This window comes from Tachyglossus aculeatus, chromosome 8 (assembly GCF_015852505.1).
Source record: "Tachyglossus aculeatus isolate mTacAcu1 chromosome 8, mTacAcu1.pri, whole genome shotgun sequence".
Taxonomy (NCBI): Eukaryota; Metazoa; Chordata; class Mammalia; order Monotremata; family Tachyglossidae; genus Tachyglossus; species Tachyglossus aculeatus.
Genome location: NC_052073.1, coordinates 38,218,151 through 38,240,841, shown reverse-complemented (window position 1 = coordinate 38,240,841; position 22,691 = coordinate 38,218,151). Strand labels below are relative to the sequence as shown.

General features: G+C 49.5%; 2 protein-coding genes across 2 annotated transcripts in view; both read left to right on the top strand.

Annotated features, from left to right (window-relative positions):
- LOC119931843 (myosin-1-like) overlaps positions 1-9,065 on the top strand; it is a 45,568-nt gene extending 36,503 nt beyond the window's left edge. The window contains exons 32-39 of the mRNA XM_038750754.1: positions 56-180; positions 886-1,194; positions 3,357-3,560; positions 5,223-5,348; positions 5,451-5,621; positions 5,702-5,806; positions 5,896-5,991; positions 8,727-9,065. Of these exons, the coding sequence (XP_038606682.1) occupies positions 56-180; positions 886-1,194; positions 3,357-3,560; positions 5,223-5,348; positions 5,451-5,621; positions 5,702-5,806; positions 5,896-5,991; positions 8,727-8,879 (1,289 nt within the window). The 3' untranslated portion in view covers positions 8,880-9,065. The remainder of the gene's footprint in view (positions 1-55; positions 181-885; positions 1,195-3,356; positions 3,561-5,222; positions 5,349-5,450; positions 5,622-5,701; positions 5,807-5,895; positions 5,992-8,726) is intronic.
- Positions 9,066-17,166: 8,101 nt separating this feature from the next.
- LOC119931847 (myosin-1) overlaps positions 17,167-22,691 on the top strand; it is a 53,572-nt gene continuing 48,047 nt past the window's right edge. Inside the window, exons 1-4 of the mRNA XM_038750770.1 lie at positions 17,167-17,198; positions 21,472-21,711; positions 21,798-21,941; positions 22,070-22,226. Coding sequence (XP_038606698.1) covers positions 21,508-21,711; positions 21,798-21,941; positions 22,070-22,226 — 505 coding nt within the window. The 5' untranslated portion in view covers positions 17,167-17,198; positions 21,472-21,507. The remainder of the gene's footprint in view (positions 17,199-21,471; positions 21,712-21,797; positions 21,942-22,069; positions 22,227-22,691) is intronic.

Below are 22,691 nucleotides of genomic sequence, written 5' to 3'. Positions count from 1 at the left end.
TACCCCCAAGTCGCGGGCCACGGGACCAAACCCGGCCCCGTCCTGTTTCCGACAGAGGAGATCTCCGACCTCACCGAGCAGATCGCCGAGGGAGGGAAGCACATCCACGAGCTGGAGAAAATCAAGAAGCAGATTGAGCAAGAGAAGTGTGAGCTACAGGCCGCCCTGGAGGAAGCGGAGGTGGGCATGGAAGGGTTTCACTCCAAACGAATTGAAAAAATATTTTGGGGCATCTGGGTGTTTGATTCCCTACTGCCCTAGTCCTGAGAGGGTCCCTTCTCTGTTCTCTTTCTCACCTTCTCTCCTTTCCTTTCCTTGCCAAACAACTAAGCTATCAGTACTGTCCATGGCCAGGGCTCTTCCTTACTGATCTAATTCAAGGCCAAAGTGATGGCAGACTCCCTGCTTTATAATGGAGGAGAGCATTATGGGATGAACAGGATGAAGGAAATGTTCTTTATCCCCACCAGATTTTCAAAAGAGCCAAGAATAGGTGCGCACAGAAGAACCAACCTTGGGAGATCTCTGCTATTTAAGTTCAAAATGCCATTTGCTATAATAATAGTAATGGTGGTCTTTGGTAAGCGCTTACTATGTGCAAAGCATTGTTCTAAGCACTGGGGAGGTTACAAGGTGATCAGGTTGTCCCACAGGGGGTTCACAGTTTTAATCCCCATTTTCCAGATGAGTGAACTCAGGCCCAGAGAAGGGAAGTGACTTGCCCAAAGTCACATAGCTGCCAGTCGGCGGAGCCAGGATTTGAACCCGTGACCTCTGACTCCAAAGCCCGGGCTCTTTCCACTGAGCCACGCTGCTTCTGCTGCTACCTCCTATTTAAGTTCTAAATATCACGGGCCACTAACCTGGCCACGTCCTTTCCCACAGGCATCCCTGGAACACGAAGAGGGCAAGATCCTCCGCATCCAGCTGGAGCTGAACCAGGTCAAGTCGGAGATCGACCGGAAGATCGCGGAGAAGGACGAGGAGATCGACCAGCTGAAGAGGAATCACCTCAGGGTGGTGGAGACCATGCAGAGCGTGCTGGACGCCGAGATCCGGAGCCGGAACGACGCCATCCGGCTCAAGAAGAAGATGGAGGGGGATCTGAACGAGATGGAGATCCAGCTGAACCACGCCAACCGCATGGCGGCCGAGGCTCTGAAGAACTACAGGAACACCCAGGCCATCCTCAAGGTAAACCGGGCCTCCCTTCTCGGTGGGCAGACGAGGGGCCGCGCGGCCCGGCATGAACAGCACAGAATCAGAGGACCCCGGTTCCAATCCCGGCTCTGCCAACTCCCTGCTGTGTGACCTTGGGTGGGTCGCTTCACTTCTCTGGGCCTCTGTTTCCGAATTCGGTGCCTGTTCTCCCTCCACATTAGATCTGCAGCCCCGTGAGAGACGGGCGCTGTTTCCGATCTGATTATCATGTGTCTACGTCGGCACTTAGAAGGGTTTGATACACAATCGATCGATCAATTGACCATATTTATTGAGTGCTTACTGTGTGCGCTGCACTGTACTAAGCCCCTGGGAGCGTATAATCTATCAATCAATGGTATTTACTGAGCACTTTTCATTCAGTCAATCATATTTATTGAGCACTTACCGTGTGCAGAGCACTGTACTAAGTGCCTGGGAAGTACAAATCGGCGACATATCAATCAATCAATCAACTGTAATTATTGAGCACTTACTGTGTGCAGAGCACTGTACTAAACACTTGGGAAGTACAGGTTTGCAACAGATAGAGATGGTCCCTACACAACAGCGGGCTCACAGTCTAGAAGGGGGAGACAGATGCCAAAACAAAACGTGTGGATAGATGTCAAGTTGTCAGAATAAATAGAATTAAAGCTAAATGCACATCATTAACAAAACAGAATAGTAAATATGTACAAGTAAAATAAATAGAGTAATAAATCTGTACAAACATATATATAGGGGCTGTGGGGAGGGGAAGGAGGTAGGGCCAGAAGGGATGGGGAGGAGGAGAGGAAAAGCACTTATGACATGCAGAGTACTGTACTAAGTGCTCGGTAGAGTAGACACGGCCCCTGCCCGCGACGAGCTTACAGCCTAGAGCGGGAGACAGACATTAATACAAATAAATAAATTATGGATATAAACATAAGTGTTGTGGGGCTGAAGAAGGGGTACATGAGGGTGGCGCAGAAGGAAGTGGGAGAAGAGGGAGAAGTGGGACTAAATGCTATCATTATTATTATTATTAATAAGAGGAAATGGTGGCTTAGTCAGGGAAAGCCTCTTGGAGGAGTTGAGCCTTCAATAAAGTTTTGAAAGTGGGGAGAGTAATTCCCTGTCAGATATGAAGAGGTAGGTCATTCCGGGCCAGAGACACGATTGAATAATAATAATAATAATAATAATAATGGTATCTGTTAAACGCTTACTAAGTGCAAAGCACTGTTCTAAGCACCGGGGAGGTTACAAGAGAAGCAGCGTGGCTCGGTGGAAAGAGTCTGGGCTTTGGAGTCAGAGGTCATGGGTTCAAATTCCAGCTCCGCCAATTGTCAGCTGTGTCTTTGGGCAAGTCACTTAACTTCTCTGGACCTCAGTTCCCTCATCTGTAAAATGGGGATTAAGACTGTGAGACCCCCGTGGGACAACCTGATCACCTTGTAACCTCTCCAGCGCTTAGAACAGTGCTTTGCACATAGTAAGCACTTAATAAATGCCATTATTATTATTATTACAAGGTGATCAGGTTGTCCCACCGGGAGCTCATAGTTTTAATCCCCATTTTCCAGATGAGGTCACTGAGGCCAGGAGAAGTGAAGTGACTTGCCCAAAGTCACCCAGCTGAGAAGTGGCAGAGCCGGGATTTGAACCCATGACCTCGGACTCCAAAGCCCGGGCTCTTTCCGCCGAGCCCCGCTGCTTCTCTATGAATGAACGAATGATCAATAGTATTTATTGAGTGCTGAGTGCAGAGCACTGTACTAAGCGCTTGGGAAGTACAAATTGGCAACATATAGAGGCAGTCCCTACCCAACAGTGGGCTCACAGTCTAAAAGGGGAGACAAAACCAAACATACTAACATAATAAAATAAATAGAATAGATATGTACAAGTAAAATAAATAAATAAATAAATAATGCGGGAGAGAGGTCGGTGGCGAGATAGATGAGATCGTGGGGACAGTGAATAGGTTGGAGTTAGAAGACTGAAGTTTAAGGGCCGGGTTGGAGGAGGAGAGCAGCGAGGTGAGTTAGGAGGGGGGCAAGGTGATGGAGTGCTTTTAATTAAGCGCTTAACAGATATAATAATGATGATAATAGGATCGGAGCTCCTAGAGCGGAATGGCTAAAGGAGCCCTCGTCTTTCCCTGCCAGGACACGCAGCTGCACCTGGATGATGCCCTCCGCGGACAGGAAGACCTGAGGGAGCAGTTGGCCATGGTGGAGCGCCGGGCCAACCTGCTGCAGGCCGAGGTGGAGGAGCTCCGCGCGTCCCTGGAGCAGACCGAGAGGAGCCGCAAGATCGCCGAGCAGGAGCTGCTGGACGCCAGCGAGCGCGTCCAGCTGCTGCACACCCAGGTGAGAGTCCGGGGTTAATAACTTACTTGCCACGCGGCTCCGTGTCGACGCGGCAGTGGATGAAGAGGAGGAAATCCTAGTAGAGGCTCCTGCTGCCAGCCACCATATTGTTCGTCTGGAATGAAGTTCTGTAGCTGGGAAGAGCGGAGGGTTACGGGCCTCTGTTGCAGCTAGATTTTTTTTTCCCTATTAGGTAGAGAAATGGGAATAAGGGGGGCATCGTTTAAGGAAGAAGCTACCGTCCTTTGGGTGTCAGCTAAGGCTCCCAAGGATTGAGCTGTGCCCCCTCAGTGCCCACAGAGCAGAAGGCACCCACCTCTCCCCGTGCCTGATTCTCCGTTGCTAGTCCTGAAGCCCCCTCCACTTTCTTTTCATTCATTCATTCACTCATTCAATCGTATTTATTGAGCGCTTACTGGGTGCAGAGCACTGGACTAAGCGCTTGGGAAGTCCAAGTTGGCAACATATAGAGATGGTCCCTACCCAACAGCGGGCTCACAGTCTAGAAGGGGGAGACAGACAACAAAACAAAACATATAAACCAAATTAAATAAATAGAATAAATATGTACAAGTAAAATAAATAAATAATTAATATATACAGCGTACCCTTCGAGGCACCGTCCCGGGCAGCAGACAAGCGAGGGTGAGAATTGGGCCCTCTGCCAAGCATGGCTGCCAAGCCGCCCTTCTGAAACACATGATGGGATGCTGCTGACCTCCCCTTTTCCTCCATCCCCCACTTCTGCCCTCATATAATAATAATGATAATGGCATTTATTAAGCGCTTACTATGTGCAAAGCACTGCTCTAAGTGCTGGGGAGGTTACAAGGTGATCAGGTTGTCCCACAGGGGGCTCCCAGTATTAATCCCCATTTTACAGTTGAGGTAACTGAGGCACAGAGAAGTTAAGTGACTTGCCCAAAATCACCCAGCTGACAATTGGGAGAGCTGGGATTTGAACCCATGACCTCTGACTCCAAAGCCAGGGCTCTTTCCACTGAGCCACGCTGCTTCTCAGCGTGCCTCGAGAGATAAGGCAGCCCTTTCGTCCTTGGCCGGGGTCGAATCCTTCTTAGGGAAACGAGTTTTTAGGTAACGTGAGACAATTCTATTTCCGGAGATGGTCTGCTCGGAAGCAGAAACCAAACTACAAAGTTCTGAAGTCTGAGGGTTTCGACACCCGACCTTAGCCGGGAAGACGGTTCTATTCCAGTGAGCATAAAGACTCTCAACTTTCAACTGAGAGAAGCGGCGTGGCTTATTGGAAAGAGCCCAGGCTGGGGAATCAGAGGTCATGGGTTCTAATCCAGTCTCCCCCACTTGTCTGCTGTGTGACCTTGGGCAAGCCACTTAACTTCTCTGTGCCTCAGTTACCTCATCTGGAAAATGGGGATTCAAAGTGTGAGCCCCTCATGGGACAACCTGATTACCTTGTACCTACCCCAGTTCTTGGACCAGTGCTTAGCACATAGTAAGCACTTAACAAATGCCGTTATTATAATTATTAAATAATCCATGACGGGTTTTACGAGGCTAGATTCCACGACTTTCTAACTTCAAAGTCTCAACAGAAAACTACTGCTCGGGGGCACTTAAATGAGGGACTGGTTACCACACTGAGGACCGAAAGGATGTGTCTTTTCTATTCCTTTTGAACAGAACACCAGTCTGATCAACACCAAGAAGAAGCTGGAAACAGACATCTCCCAGATCCAGGGCGAGATGGAGGATATGGTCCAGGAGGCTCGCAACGCCGAAGAGAAGGCCAAGAAGGCCATCACTGACGTAAGTCAAGGGGCATTCCTCCCGATGTCCGTCCCCCCATCCCGGGGGGAGATTCCTCGGCCCCTCCGGGGTCCCTGAGGACTTGGGTTTCGCCATCCTTAGGCTGCCATGATGGCCGAGGAGCTGAAGAAGGAGCAGGACACCAGTGCCCACCTGGAGAGGATGAAGAAGAACTTGGAGCAGACGGTGAAGGACCTGCAGCTTCGCCTGGACGAGGCCGAGCAGCTGGCCCTCAAGGGGGGCAAGAAGCAGATCCAGAAACTGGAGGCCAGGGTGCGTATCCCGCCTCCTCGCCCATGGGTCCGTCCGGGGTGGGGACGCGCGGGCTCCAACTCGTCCCCGTCTCGTCCCAGGTCCGCGAGCTGGAAGGCGAGGTGGAGGGCGAACAGAAGCGCAACGTGGAGACCGTGAAGAGTCTGCGCAAACACGAGAGGAGAGTGAAGGAGCTCACCTACCAGGTAGGCCGATTGCGCCGCTCGCTCAAGCCCGCGTGGGAGGGTGGCGTGGGGCCCCGCGGGCCAGACGGCTCACCGGCCTTCTCTTCCAGACGGAGGAAGACCGCAAGAACGTCCTCAGGCTCCAGGACCTGGTGGACAAACTGCAGGCCAAAGTGAAAGCCTACAAGCGGCAAGCGGAGGAGGCTGTGAGTATCTCCTTGACTGGGAGGGCTGCCTTCCAGGGAGGTGGTCCTGGCAGAGGTTAAAGACCTGCTCACCCTGTCTGAGCATGAACCCCCCGACAGAGCTGGTTGGGGTGCACAAAGCCCCCCACAAAGCCCCGGCTCCTGCCTCCCTCTCCAGAATTCCTGTCCCAGGTGTCCTGCTTTCTGAAGGCAACTGATAATCAATCATTCCTTCAGCCACTTCACTGATTTCTTCTCATCTCCCAACCCTCCAAGCCAACCCCCCTTCCCACTCCCTCCCCTCCGGCCTCATCCCGCAATTAATCCAATCGTTCTCTCCCTCTGAGTAGGCCACATAATAATAATAATAATAATGATATTTGTTAAGCGCTATGTGTGAAGCATGGTTCTAAGCTCTGGGGAGGATACAAAGCCCAGGCTTTGGAGTCAGAGGTCAGGGGTTCAATCAGTCAATCAATCAATCGTATTTATTGAGCGCTTACTGTGTGCAGAGCCCTTTACTAAGCGCTTGGGAAGTACATGTTGGCAACATATAGAGACAGTCCCTACCCAACAGTGGGCTCACAGTCTAGAAGGGGGAGACAGAGAACAAAACCAAACATATTAACAAAATAAAATGAATAGAATAGATACGTACAAGTGAAATAAATAAATAGAGTAATAAATATGTACAAACACATATACATATATCCAGGTGCTGTGGGGAAGGGAAGGAGGTAAGACGGGGGGATGGAGAGGGGGGCGAGGGGGAGAGGAAGGAGGGGGTTCAGTCTGGGAAGGCCTCCTATCCTTTCCCAGCTCCGCCAATTGTCAGCTGTGTGACTTTGGGCAGGTCACTTCACTGAGCCTCAGTTTCCTCATCTGTAAAATGGGGATTGACTGTGAGCCCCCTGTGGGACAACCTGATCACCTTGTAACCTCCCCAGCGCTTAGAACGGTGCTTTGCACATAGTAAGTGCTTAATAAATGCCATTATTATCATTAAGTATTACCGGTACTATTATTACAGCAAGAATGGCAAGCTCTGTGCTAAATGAAGCACCCAGCGCTTAGAACAGTGCTCTGCACATAATAAGCGCTTAATAAATGCCATGCTGGATTATTACTATAACATAAATATGCATGAATATTCATTGAATTTATGCATATTTATAAGTATTTGATATATGATCATTAATAATGCGGTTTTATGACCCAAAAATGCGTATCAATCCCCCAACCTGATGACCTTGTATCCCTAAGCGCTTAGAACAGTGCTTTGCACATAGTAAGCACTTAACAAATACCATTATTATTATTATTATTATTACACATAAAGGTATTTGTTGTACACCTGCTGAGTGCTCTGCAATGGGCTCAGCACTTGGGAGAACACAACAGCAGCAATTCACACATTTCTATCTTCAAAGAGTTTAAAACTGCATGGGGAAGACAGACCCACGGCATTTAGTGAAAGCAGGAAGTAACACAAGCACAACAGGATGAAAGAACGAAACGAATAACTTTTTTTGTTTAAAAAATGGTATCTGTTAAGCTCTTATTATGTGCCAGGAAGTGTTCTAAGGTTTGGGGTAGATATAAATCAATCAGAAGGGACGCAGTCCATGACCCACATGGGACTCACAGACTTAATCCTCATTTTGCAGATATGGGAATTGAGGCACAGAGAAGTGAAGGGACTTACTCAAGGTCACACAGCAGACAAGTGGTGGAGCTGGGTTTAGAACTCAGGTCCTTCTGATTCCCAGAACGTAGTGCAGTGCCTGGGATGTAGTAAGTGCTTAAGAGAAGCAGCATGGCTCAGTGGAAAGAGCCCGGGCTTTGGAGTCAGAGGTCATGGGTTCAAATCCCTGCTCCGCCAATTGTCAGCTGGGTGACTTTGGGCACGTCGCTTAACTTCTCTGGGCCTCAGTTCCCTCATCTGTAAAATGGGGATGAAGACTGTGAGCCCCCCGTGGGACAACCTGATCACTTTGTAACCTCCCCAGTGCTTAGAACAGGGCTTTGCACATAGTAAGCACTTAATAAATGCCATTATTATTATTATTATAAGTGCTTAACGCCATAAAAAAAAGCAAACTAGTCACCCCATGTGTTACTTAATCAAGTAATTGAAGCAGCGTGGCTCAGTGGAAAGAGCCCGGGCTTTGGAGTCAGAGGTCATGGGTTCAAATCCCGGCTCCACCACTTGTCATCTGTGTGACTTTGGGCAAGTCACTTAACTTCTCTGGGCCTCAGTTCCCTCATCTGTAAAATGGGGATAAAGACTGTGAGCCCCACGTGGGACAACCTCATGACCTTGTATCCTCCCAGAGCTTAGAACAGTGCTTTGCACATAGTAAGCGCTTAATAAATGTCATTAAAAAAAAGTAATCGTTCAATGGTGATAGTGCGCAGCCCTGTAGTATGCACCTGGGAGAGTCCAATAATAATAATAATGGTGGTATTTAATAATAATAATAATGGCATTTATTAAGCGCTTACTATGTGCAAAGCACTGTTCTAAGCGCTGGGAAGGTTACAAGGTGATCAGGTTGTCCCACGGGGGGCTCACAGTCTTCATCCCCAGCTTTAACTAGACATTCAAGCTAAACGTTTAAATTGAAAGTGATCGCTCCTGTTTCCAGGCAAGCGTTCCCCAGGGTCCACACCTCCCCATCTCATCCAAAGTGCGGGAATTCTTGGAAACGCCAACCCACGGTTCTCACGCGTCCATTTTTTTTTTTTATTCCTAGGAGGAACAGTCCAATACGAACCTCTCCAAATTCCGCAAGATCCAGCACGAGCTGGAGGAGGCGGAGGAGCGGGCGGACATCGCCGAGTCCCAGGTCAACAAGCTGCGGGTCAAAAGCCGGGAAGTGCACACCAAGATCGTCAGCGAAGAATGATCCTCCTGCACCACAGCCGGACGGCGGTGGCGGGAGGACGAAGACACAAAATGTGAAATTCTTTCTCCTGCTGCTCTGTAGCGAAGACACAAAATGTGAAATTCTCTCTCGCGCTGCTCTGTAGCTACTGCCTGTCTGTCTTTCATGTCTGGGAAACATAAACTGTAGACGCCTCTGCAAACAAAACCACAGGCTGGTCGTTCTTTTCACTAATTCCTTTTCCATAATGATGATAATAACAATAATGGCATTTATTAAGTGCTTACTATGTACAAAGCACTGTTCTAAGCGCGGGGAGGGGATACAATGTCGTCAGGTTGTCCCACGTGGGGCTCACAGTCTTAATCCCCATTTTCCAGATGAGGCCCAGAGAAGTGAAGTGGCTTACCCAAAGTCACACAGCTGATAAGAGAAGACAGCTGATAGAGAAGCAGCGGGGCTCGGTGGAAAGAGCCCGGGCTCTGGAATCAGAGGTCATGGGTTCAAATCCCTGCTCTGCCAATTGCCAGCTGTGTGGCTTTGGGCAAGTCACTTCACTTCTCTGGGCCTCAGTTACCTCATCTGGAAAATGGGGATGAAGACTGTGAGCCCCCCCGTGGGACAACCTGATCACCTTATAACCTCCCCAGTGCTTTGCACATAGTAAGCGCTTAATAAATGCCATTATTATAAGCGGTGGAGCTGGGATTCAAATCCATGACCTGATGATGGTGTTTGTGAAGCGCTTACTATGCGCCAAGCACTGTTCTAAGCGCTGGGGTAGACAACAAAGTCATCGGGTTGTCCCACGCGGGGCTCACAGTCTTAATCCCCATTTTCCAGATGAGGGAACTGAGGCCCATTCATTCATTCAATCGTATTTATTGAACACTTACTGTGTGCAGAGCACTATACTAAGCACTTGGGAAGTACAAGTTGGTCCAGAGAAGTGACTTGCCCCAAGCCTCCCAGCTGATAAGCGGTGGAGCTGGGATTCGAACCCATGACCTCTGACTCCCAAACCCGGGATTCTGCCACTAAGCCACACTGCTTCCTTAAAGTAAGTAAAATCGAAGATCGCGTGGCCTAGTGGAAAAAGCCCAGGCCCAAATCTGCCACTCACCAGCTGTGTGACCTTAGCCGAGTCATTGCCCCACTCTGTGCCTTAGTTCCCTCACCTGTAAAATGGGGATTAAGACTGTGAGCTCCACGTGGGACATGGGCTGTGCCCAACTTGATTAGCTTCTCAATATCCCAGCGCTTAATACAGTACCTGGCATGCAGAAAGTTCTTAACAAATACCTTGGGGAAATAAAAAGCAAAGAGTCCTCCTGTAATCAACTAAATATGAGTTTAAAAAAATAACGTGTCAGGAAGCAGCATGGCCTAGTGGAAAGCGCCTGGGGCTGGGAGTCGGAGGACCTGGGTTCTAATCCTGACTCTGCCATCTGCCTGCTCTGTGACTTTTGGGCAAGTCACTTTGCTTCTCTGGGCCTTGGCTACGTTATTTCTAAAATGGAGATTAAGACCTGATCAGATTATATGGATCCCAGCATTTAGTGCAGTGCCTGGGATGTAGTAAGTGCCTAACGCCGTGAAAAAAAAAGTGAACTAGTCGCCCCATGTGTTAATTAATCAAGTAATCGTTCAATGGTGATAGTGCAGAGCCCTGTAGTATGCACCTGGGAGAATCCAATAATAATAATAATAGTGGTATTTATTATTATTAATAATAATAATGATAATGGCATTTATTAAGCACTTACTATGTGCAAAGCACTGTTCTAAGCACTGGGGAGGTTACAAAGTGATCAGGTTGTCCCACGGGGAGCTCACAGTCTTAATCCCCATTTTACAGACGAGGGAACTGAGGCACAGAGAAGTTAAGCGGCTTGCCCAAGGTCACACAGCAGACAAGTGCCAGAGGTGGGATTTGAACCCATGACCTCTGACTCCCAGAGGAGCAGCGTGGCTCAGTGGAAAGAGCCCGGGCTTTGGAGTCAGAGGTCATGGGTTCAAATCCCGGCTCCGCCAACTGTCAGCTGTGTGACCTGGGCAAGTCACTTCACTTCTCTATGCCTCAGTTACCTCCTCTGTAAAATGGGGATGAAGCCTGTGAGCCCCACGTGGGACAACCTGATCACCTTGTATCCCCCCAGCGCTCAGAACAGTGCTTTGCACATAGTAAGCGCTTAATAAATGCCATCATCATCAAGCCCGGGCTCTTGCAGACACAATTCCTGCCCTCAAGAAGCTTCCAGTCAAGTCCTTAAGGGTGAATGCTTGCAACCACAGAGAAGCACTGTGGCCTAGCAGGAAGAGCCCTGGCCCGGGAGTTTCAGGGCCTGGGTTCTAATCCCTGCTCTGCCACTTGTTTGCCGAGTGACCTTGGGCAAGTCACTTCACTTCTCTGGGCCTCCTCAGTGCCCTAATCTGCAAAATGGGGATTAAGACGGTAAACCCTTTGGGGAACAGGTCCTATGTCAAACATGATTAACTTGTGTCTACCCTAGAGCTTACAACAGTGCTTGGCACATGGTAAGCGCTTAACAAATACTATAATTCTTCTTATTATTAGTATTATCGAGTGCTTACTATATGCAGAATGCTGTACTAAGTGCGTGGAAGAGTACAACAGAATTAGCAGCAGAGAAGCAGCATGGTTTAGTGGATTGAGTACGGGCCTGGGAGTTGTTAGGTCCTGGGTTCCAGTCTCGCTTCTGCCACGTGTCTGCTGCGTGACCTTGGGGAAGTCCCTTAACTTCTCAGGGCCTCAGTTACCTTATCTGTAAACTGAGGATTTACAGTGTGAGCCCCACGCGGGACAGAGACTGTGTCCTACCCGATTTCCTGGAATCTACCTCAGCGCTTAGTACACTGCCCGGCACACAGTAAATGCTAAATAATAATAATGATGGCATTTATTAAGCGCTTACTATGTGCAAAGCACTGTTCTAAGCGCTGGGGAGGTTACCAGGTGATCAGGTTGCCCCACGGGGGGCTCACAGTCTTCATCCCTATTTTACAGATGAGGGAACTGAGGCACAGAGAAGTGACTTTTCCAAAGTCACACAGCCGCTAAACAAAAACATAATTAGCCAAGTCGCAGAGCCGGGATTGGAACCCGGGTCCTTTGACTCCGAGGCCCAGGCTGCACTGTTCTAAGCGCTGGGGAGGTTACAAGGTGATCAGGTTGTCCCACGGGGGGGCTCACAGTCTTCATCCCTATTTTACAGATGAGGGAACTGAGGCACAGAGAAGCGACTTGCCCAAAGTCACACGGCTGCTAAACAAAAACATAATTAGCCGAGTCGCAGAGCCGGGATTGGAACCCAGGTCCTTTGACTCCGAGGCCCAGGGTCTTCCCACTAGGCCGCACCGCTTCCCTGCGACTGACTTACTCCATGGGGGGATTCGTTTATTGATGGGGGGAGCGTCCGCAGGGACTGGACGCTTGGGCAGGTCCAGGACCGGGGTGCGTGAATGGGGGGCAACTGGGTCGACGTCTCAGAGGAGACGGATTTCGATCTCACCGTGCTGAGGACGGGAGGGATGAGAGAGGCTGAGGGGCGGCCGGGGTCCCTCCGAACAAGATTGATCCCGTGTCCCCAGCCGACTCGTCCGGGTGCTTACTACAGCCATCATCATCATCATCAATCGTATTTATTGAGCGCTTACTGTGTGCAGAGCACTGTACTAAGCGCTTGGGAAGTACAAATTGGCAGCATAGCAAGCAGCAGCAGCGTACCCAAGAAGCACGCGCCGAGAAGCAGCGTGGCTCAGTGGAAAGAGCCCGGGCTCTGGAGTCAGAGGTCACGGGCTCGAATCCCGGCTCTGCCAACTGTCAGCTGGGTGACTTGGGGCAAGTCACTTAATTCCTCCGTGCCTCAGCGACCTCATCTGTTAAATGGGGATGAAGACTGTGAGCCCCCCGTGGGACAACCTGATCACCTTGTAACCTCCCCAGCGCTTAGAACGGTGCTTTGCACATAGTAAGCGCTTAATAAAAATGTCATTATTATTATAGTAAGTGCTCGACAAATACCGTTTGTGAAGAAAAAAAGCGGTTAGGACTTTGTCACCAGGGCGAGCTGGAAACCCGGAAAGACGGGGTGGGATCGCCTCCCTCACCGGTTCACCCGAGGCGTCCGATTCTCTGAACGGCGGGGCCTCGGGGCCTCTGAAACTCGACTCGAGGCCATATCATGCCTCTTTTGTGAGATGGCCATGCTGAGCGGGACACCCGCCATTCCTTGGAAGACTGGCACATACTTTCTTTCCCCCTCTGACCGCTGCCAGCTTACTAGACGTTACCACTGGGCAGGGAAAGGTTAGCCACGTCTGAGGGTACTGCCAGCGTGGCTCAGTGGAAAAAGCCCAGGCTCTGGAGTCAGAGTTCATGGGTTCAAGTCCCGGCTCCGCCAACTGTCAGCTGTGTGACTTTGGGCGAGTCACTTCACTTCTCTGGACCTCAGTGACCTCATCTGGAAGCCCACTGTTGGGTAGGGACTGTCTCTATATGTTGCCAACTTGTACTTCCCAAGCGCTTAGTACAGTGCTCTGCACACAGTAAGCGCTCAATAAATACGATTAATGATGATGATGATGATGAAAATGGAGATGAAGACTGTGAGCCCCCCCCCGTGGGACAAACTGATCACCTTATAAACTCTCCAGCACTTAGAGCAGTGCTTTGCACATAGTAAGCGCTTAGAGAAGCTATGTGGCTCAGTGGAAAGAGCCCTGGCTTTGGAGTCAGAGGTCATGGGTTCAAATCCTGGCTCCGCCACATGTCTGCTGTGTGACCTTGGGCAAGTCACTTAACTTCTCGGAACCTCAGTTACCTCATCTGTAAAATGGGGATGATGGCTGTGAGCCCCACACGGGACAACCTGATCACCTTGTATTCCCCCAGCTCTTAGAACAGTGCTTTGCACATAGTGAGCGCTTAACAAATGTTATTATCATTATTATTATTAATAAATGCCATCACTATCAAGCGCTTAGTCCAGCACTCTGCACACAGTAAGCGCTCAATAAATATGATTGAATGAATGAATGAATGAGGGTCATCATCATCATCACCATCAATTGTATTTATTGAGCGCTTACTGTGTGCAGAGCACTGTACTAAGCGCTTGGGAAGTACAAGTTGGCAACATATAGAGACAGTCCCTACCCAACAGTGGGCTCACAATCTAAAACGGGGAGACAGAGAACAAAACCAAACATACTAACAAAATAAAATAAATAGAATAGATAAGTACAAGTAAAATAAATAAATAAATAGAGTAACAAATATGTACAAACATATATACATATATACAGGAGCTGTGGGGAAGGGAAGGAGGTAAGATTGGGGGGGGTGGAGAGGGGGACAAGGGGGAGAGGAAGGAAGGGGCTGAGTGTGGGAAGGCCTCCTGGAGGAGGTGAGCTCTCAGTAGGGCCTTGAAGGGAGGAAGAGAGCCAGCTTGGCGGATGGGCAGAGGGAGGGCATTCCAGGCCCGGGGGGGTGGGGGGGGCTTGGCAAGATGCAGTAGAAATATTCTTCAACCCTCATGACTCTCCGTGACCCTCGCTTCTGTGCCCAACCTGTGGTGACGACATTAATCCCTAATTAGCCACTCTGCTAATTTTTTTTTTCCTCTGGTACTTTTTAAGCGCTTATTATGTGCCAGGCACCATTCTAAGTGCTGGGGTAGACACAAGGTAATCGGGTTGGACACAGTCCCTTGTTCCACGTGGGGCTCACAGTCTTCATCCCCATTTTACAGATGAGGGAACTGAGGCCCAGAGAAGTGAAGCGACTTGCTCAAAGTCACGCAGCAGATGAGTGGCAGAGCCGGGATTCGAATCCAGGTTCTTCTGAATCCCAGGGATGGGTTCTATCCACTAGGCAACGCCGCTTCTCTAATTCCCCATGGCTTTGTGGAAATAGCACAGGCTTGGGAGTCAGAAGATGTGGGTTCTAATCCCGGCTCCGCCACTCGTCTGCTGTGTGACCTTGGGCAAGTCGCTTCACTTCTCTGGGCTTCAGTTCTCTCATCTGTAAAATGGAGATGACGACTGTGAGCCCCACGTGGGACAGGAACTGCATCCAACCTTATTAACTTTCACCTACCCAAGCACTTAGTACAGCGCCTGGCATGTAGTAAGCGCTTAACAGACACCGTTGTAAAAAATTAAATGCTCAATCGATACCACTGATTGAACGATCGATTGATCGATAACCACACACCCAATCACACCAGAGTCTTGATTTCTGGCCATGACATTCATTCCCGCATTTCCTCATTCAAACCTGCCTCCGTACCTTTTTCCCAAAAGGCGGCTCAGCCTCTCCAGATGATATCTCCTCTAGATTATCCCGACTAGATTTTTTTTTTTACGAAGTTGGAGGTCATGGGTTCTAATCCCGCTCCGCCACTTGTCAGCCATGTGACTTTGGGCCAGTCACTTCACTGGGCCTCAGTTCCCTCTTCTGGAAAATGGAGATTAAGACTTTGAGCCTCACATGGGATGACCTGCTCCCCTTGTATCTGTCCCGGCGCTTAGAGCAGTGCTTGGCATATAGTAAGTGCTTAACAAATACCATCATTACTATTATTACTTATGGTATTTGGCGTTTACTATGTGTCAAACACTGCTCTAGGGGCTGGGATAGATACAAGTTAATTAGGTTGGACACAGCCCCCGTCCCACATGGGGCTCACAATCTAAAAAGGAGGGGGATGAGCTCGAGAAGAAATAAGACTCACTTGTCCTTCTGCAATCAATCACTAATGGTATTTACTGAGGGCTCACTTTGTGCAGAGCACTGTACTAAGCGCTTGGGGAAGTCCAATACAATGGAGTTGGTAGATATGTCCCCTGCCCACAAGGAGCTTGCAGCCTAGAGGTGATGGCGGATCAATGGTATTTACTGAGTGCTTACTATCAATCAGTGATGTTTATTGAGCATTTACAATGTGCAGAGCATTGCACTAATGGTTTGAGAGAGTCCAATGCAACAGAATTAGTGCACAGGTTCCCTGCCCAAACAATTATTATTATTATTAATGGCATTTAATAAGCGCTTATTATGTGCAAAGCACTTTTCTAAGCACTGGGGAGGTTACAAGATGATCGGGTTGTCCCATGGGGGGCTCACAGTCTTAATCCCTATTTTCCAGATGAGGGAATTGAGGCCCAGAGAAGTGAAGTGACTTGCCCAAAGTCACACAGCTGATAATTGGCGGAGCCGGGATTTGAACCCATGACTTCTGACTCCAAAGCCCGGGCTCTTTCCACTGTCTAGATGGTCTAGAGATGGTCTATTAGATGGTCTAGAGAACATCTGCAGAGGTGGAAATAATAATAATAACAATAGTAATAATAATAATAATAATAAATGTGGCATTTATTAAGTGCTATGTGCCAGGTGTGGTTCTAAGTGCCAGGTAATCGGGGTGGACACAGTGTCTGTCCCCCATGGGGCTCATAGTCTTCATCCCCATTTGACAGATGAGGAAACTGAGGCCCAGGGAAGTGAGGAGACTTGCCCAAGGTCAAACAGCAGACAGGTGCCGGCATTTGAACCCATGACCTGACCCCAGGCCAAGGCTCTAGCCACTAGGCTACGCTGCTTCTCTACGCGACTCCGAACTGTGGCAAAACAATCAGTGGAAATTGCCACCGACAAAATCATCCGAGGGTGCGGAATCCCAGGGGCAGACCCCGCTCGCTCTTAAATACCTGCATTATTACACCACAACACCTCAGATCAGTTTCAGACTGCTCTTCGCTCAAATTATTTATAGGAGATTGATTCATATACTTACTCAGTATGGGAAGAAATATTTCTAATTATATCCAAACATTCTTAATGCGAAGGAGAATCTAGGGGACTGGATTGCCAAAGAGCTGTTTTGCCAAAAATGCTTTGCCTTAAGAAAGAGGAGGAGGCCGCATCGTTTCCATATCTGACTCTATAAAAGCACTCCAGGCATGTCACCGACCCGTCCTTCCGCGGAAAGCTTCAAGGTAAGAGCGGCCGAGGGGGTAGAGGAGGCTGTGGGACGGTGAGGAATGGGGAGGAGGGAGAGTCTCGGTGGCCGCCTCTCCGTTTCCACATGCCGCACATCCTTGCCTCCGCTGCGAGCGACCGTCCCGTGGCCTTGTCCATCCATGGAGGGAGAGGGTCGGAGTTCCGGAGATCCCGGGACACCTCGCTTTCCCCGGCCATTGAGAGGGGATGCTATTACTGGAGCGAGGAGGGGAGAGACAGTAACACATTTCTTCTTTCTCTTATAGTCCTGATTTCCTCCGGACTGCCATCTTTCCCTTGTGATAGAAAGGCAGGTAAGAAGTGGATTTTCTGGCCCCCACTGGGAGGGTCAAGACGGAATGGAGGGTGGACTTTTTTTTCTGGTGGTATTTGTTAAGCGCTTACTAGGTGTCAAACAGTCAATCCGGATTTATCGAGCACTTACCTTGTGCAGAGCACCGGACTAAGCGCTTGGGTACAATACAACAATAAACAGACACAATCGCGGCCCACAATGAGCTGACAGTCTTGTGGGGGCAGCCACTAATATAAATAAATAAAAGACAGATATGGACGCGAGTTCTGTGGGGCTGGGATGGGGGAATGAATGAAAGGAACGGGTCAGGGGAATGCAGAAGGGAGAGGGAGAAGAGGAAAGGCAGGCTTCGTCAGGGAAGGCCTCGCGGAGGAGATGAGCCTTCAATAAGGCTTTGAAGAGGGGGAAAGTCATTTGTGTGATTTTCAAAAACTGTTCCGATCACTGGGGTGGGTACAAGTTAATGAGGTAAGACCCGGTCCCTGCCCCACACGGGACAGTCTCAGTCTAAGTAGGAGTGAGGATGGGTATTGAATCCCCATTTTACAGTAGGAGAAGCTGAGGCCCAGAGAAGTGAAGTGACTTGTCCAAAGTCACACAGCGGAGCCGGGAGGAGAACCCAGGTCCTCTGACTCCCAAGTCCAGGCTCTTTTCCCTCCGTTTAAATGGAACCCCTGCAACGCACAGGGTTTTGGGGATGGCTCCGGTTCCCGCCAAAGACACAAGTTGGGGTGGGGGGCTGGATGATGCCCAGGAGGTCTCAAAGACCCCCTTTTTCACTCTGTCCAAAGGCTTGCTTAACATCTAATATGATGCCCTTGTCTCCCCCTTTTAGATGTCTCCCCCTTTTAGACTGTGAGCCCACTGTTGGGTAGGGACTGTCTCTATATGTTGCCAACTTGTACTTCCCAAGCGCTTAGTACAGTGCTCTGCACATAGTAAGCGCTCAATAAATGCGATTGATGATGATGATGATGATGATGCCCTGCATATAGTAAGTGCTCAGTCAACACCAACCCTCAAGCATAGATGGTGAGGTCTTCTGCCATTATTATTACCACATTACCTATATCATAGCATACATATTAATAATAACAATAATAATGACGGCATTTATTAAGCGCTTACTATGTGCAAAGCACTGTTCTAAGTGCTGGAGGGGCTACAAAGTGATCAGGGCTCACAGTCAATCCCCATTTTCCAGATGAGGTCACTGAGGCCCAGAGAAGTGAAGTGACTTCCCCAGAGTCACACAGCTGACAACTGGTGGAGCCGGGATTTGAACCCATGACCACTAACTCCAAAGTCCATGCTCCTTCCACTGAGCCAAGCTGCTTCTCTCCTTATATACTATATATATATAGTATACTATATAGTATAGTATATATACACTCTCTGTATACTATGGTAATATAGTAATAATAATAATAATGGTGGTATTTATTAAGCACTTACTATGTGCAAAGCACTGTTCTAAGCACTGGGGGGGGATACAGGGTGATCAAGTTGTCTCACTTGGGGCTCACAGTCTTAATCCCCATTTTACAGGTGAGATAACAGGCACAGAGAAGTTAAGTGACTTGTCCGAGGTCACACAGCTGACAAGTGTTGGAGCCAGGATTTGAACCCATGCCCTCTGACTCCCAAGCCCACGCTCTTTCCACTGAGCCACGCTGCTTCCAAGATACTATAGAGAGAATATATACTCTTATATATACAGAATATAAGAATCTCTCTATATAGAATATATTCGTTCATGCATTCATTCATTTGATCGTATTTATTGAGCGCTTACTGTGTGCAGAGCACTGGACTAAGCGCGTGGGAAGTACAAGCTGGCAACATATAGAGACGGTCCCTACCCAACAGCAGGGTCACAGTCTAGAAAAGCAGCATGGCTCAGTAGAAAGAGCCCGGGCTTTGGAGTCAGAGGTCATGGGTTCAAATCCCAGCTCTGCCAATTGTCAGCTGTGCGACTTTGGGCAAGTCACTTCACTTCTCTGCACCTTAGTGATCTCATCTGTAAAATGGGGATTAAGACTGCGAGCGCCCCGTGGGACAACCTGATCACCTTGTAACCTCCCTGGCGCTTAGAACAGTTCTTTGTACCTAGTAAGTGTTTAATAAATGCCATTATTATTATTATTACTCTTATATAAAATAATAGTATTTGTTATACTGGAGTAGGTACAAGATAACTAGGTCAGGGATTCCCAGTCTTTGTGGGAGAGAGAACAGGTACTGAATCCCCATTTTACAGACGAGGAAACGGAGGTCCATAGAAGTGAAGTGACTTGCCCACCATCACACAGAAGGCGAGTGGAAGAGCTGGGATTAGACCCCAAGTCCTCTGCCTCCCAGCCTTGGGCTCTTTAGTGTCAGAAGGAGCTGACGGTCTAGGTGAGGGAGTGGATATTTACTTCCCATTTCACAGATGGGAAAACCGAGGCAAAAAGAAGTGACTTGCCCAAGGTCACGCGGCAGGCAAGTGGCAGAGTCGGGATTCAAAGCAGCGTGCGGGGCTCAATGGAAAGAGCCTGGGCTTTGGAGTCAGAGGTCATGGGTTCAAATCCCTGCTCTGCCACTTGTCAGCTGGGTGACTTTGGGCAAGTCACTTCATTCATTCATTCAATCGTATTTATTGAGTGCTTACTTTATGCAGAGCACTGTACTAAGCGCTTGGGAAGTCCAAGTTGGCAACATCTAGAGACGGTCCCTACCCAACAGTGGGCTTACAGTCTAGAAGGGGGAGACAGAGAACGAAACCAAACATATTAACAGTGCTCTGCACACAGTAAGCGCTCAATAAATACGACTGATTGATTAACAAAATAAAATCAATAGAATAAATATGTACAAATAAAATAGAGTAATAAATACGTACAAACATATATACATATATACCTGTACATATGTATATATGTTTGTACGTATTTATTACTCTATTTATTTATTTATATATATATACACACACACAAACCCCAGCAGGATAGAAAAGGGCTTTTCCTCCAGGAGTGAAATCAATCCCACGAAGCTCCGCTCTTGGCAATTTGCGGGGAATCTTAGAGGGACCCAAGCGGGATGGACATTGAACTCCTTCCAGGACACCTTTGGCCTCCCTGACTTGGAAGGCTGAGCTATGTGAGAACGAGAGAGCAAGGGTTTCAAAAATGTCACAACTGTAGGGAAGCCAAGAGTCGCTGGCTCTTTCCAAAAGAATAACCGGGGCTCGGTCACGGCAGTCTAATAGCCCCTGGAAGAGACGCTTCATCAGAAAAGCAGCGTGGCTCAGTGGCAAGAGCCAGGCTTGGGAATGGGTTCGAATCCCGCCACTTGTCAGCTGGGTGACTCTGAGCGAGTCACTTCACTTCTCTGGGCCTCAGTGACCTCATCTGGAAAATGGGAAATACGACTGGGAGCCCCACGTGGGACAACCTGATGACCCTGTATCTACCCCGGCGCTTAAAACAGTGCTCGGCACATAGAAACACCAACGTTATTATTATTATTATTATTATTCACTAAAATAAAACCACGGAAATAATAATATTAATAATAATGATGGAATTTGTTAAGTGCTTACTATGTGCAAAGCACTGTTCTAAGCGCTGGGGGGGATGCAAGGTGCAAGGTGAGAAGCAGCATGGCTCAGTGGAAAAAACCCGGGCTTTGGAGTCAGAGGTCATGGGTTCGAATCCCGGCTCCCCCACATGTCTGCTGTGTGACCTTGGGCAAGTCACTTAACTTCTCTGAGCCTCAGTTACCCCATCTGGAAAATGGGGATTAAAACTGGGAGCCCCACGTGGGACAACCTGATCCCCTTGTATCCTCCCCAGCGCTTAGAACAGTGCTTTGCACATAGTAAGTGCTTAACAAATGCCATCATTATTATTATTATCAGGTTGTCCCATGCAGGGTTCACAGTCTTAATCCCCATTTTATTAATAATAGTAATAATAATAATGGCATTTGTTAAGCCCTTACTATGTGCAAAGCACTGTTCTAAGCGCTGGGGGGGGTTACAAGGTGATCAGGTTGTCCCACATGGGGTGCACAGTCTTAATCCCCATTTTACAGACGAGGTAACTGAGGCTCAGAGAAGTTAAGTGACTTGCCCAAGATTACACAGCAGACACGTGGCGGGGCCGGGATTCGAACCCATGACGGAAATGGGAGCTGGCAAACGTTGCACTCTGAGCTAAAATGGGGAGCTGAGCGGCGAGGTAAGGGACAGGTCCAACCCCAAACCGTGGCTGTTCTCCCCCCGCCAGAGCCTCCCGCGGCGTTGCCGTCGATAAACCGCAGCCATGAGCTCGGACCAGGAAATGGCCATCTTCGGGGAGGCCGCCCCGTACCTCCGCAAGTCAGAGAAGGAGCGGATCGAGGCCCAGAACAAGCCCTTCGACGCCAAGACGTCCGTGTTTGCCGCGGAGCCCAAGGAGTCCTTCGTGAAGAGCACCGTTCAGAGCCGCGAGGGCGGGAAGGTCACGGTCAAGACCGAAGGAGGCGCGGTGAGTAGACGACGGAGGGGACCGCCTTTCGCTTGTCTTCGGCTTCCTCGGGCGGCCCGGGCTCATCCTGGTTCCTCCCCGGTCAGACGCTGACGGTGAAGGATGACCAAGTCTTCCCCATGAACCCGCCCAAGTACGACAAGATCGAGGACATGGCCATGATGACCCACCTGCATGAGCCCGCCGTGCTCTACAACCTCAAAGAGCGCTACGCCGCCTGGATGATCTACGTGAGTCCGGCCCGGCCGGGAGCTCCCTCCGCCTCGGGGACGCGGACCCCTCCGTGGGGCGGAGGGGAGAGGGATGGGATCGGGAATCCCAGGGAACCCCGGTTGTCCCTTTCCCTTCCTTCCCGCAGACGTACTCGGGCCTCTTCTGCGTCACCGTCAACCCCTACAAGTGGCTGCCGGTGTACAATGCGGAGGTGGTCGCGGCCTACCGAGGCAAGAAGCGTCAGGAGGCCCCACCCCACATCTTCTCCATCTCCGACAACGCCTACCAGTTCATGCTCACCGGTGAGTGATGTCGTCGCTATCGATCCGGTCGAGCACGGGGGACGCGGCCGGCAGGGAGGACAGCGCGCTGGTGGGGTCATGCGGACCCCGGACGTCGGGTTCGACCTCTCTTGGGCTGGTTCGGGACGGGCGACATCGCCCGCGCCGGATGGAGTGGGCTCTCGGAGGCAGGCCGAAAGTCGGTTTTCTTCCCGGCTTTCTCAGTGGAAAGAGCCCGGGCTTTGGAGTCAGAGGTCATGGGTTCAAATCCCGGCTCTGTCACGTGTCAGCTGGGTGACTTTGGGCAAGTCACTTAACTTCTCCGTGCCTCAGTTCCCTCACCTGTAAAATGGGGATTAAGACTATGAGCCCCCAGGGGACAACTTGATCACCTTGTAACCTCCCCAGCACTTAGAACAGTGCTTTGCACATAGTAAGCGCTTAATAAATGCCATCATTATTATTTCCGTCGTCGCTGCTGTAATA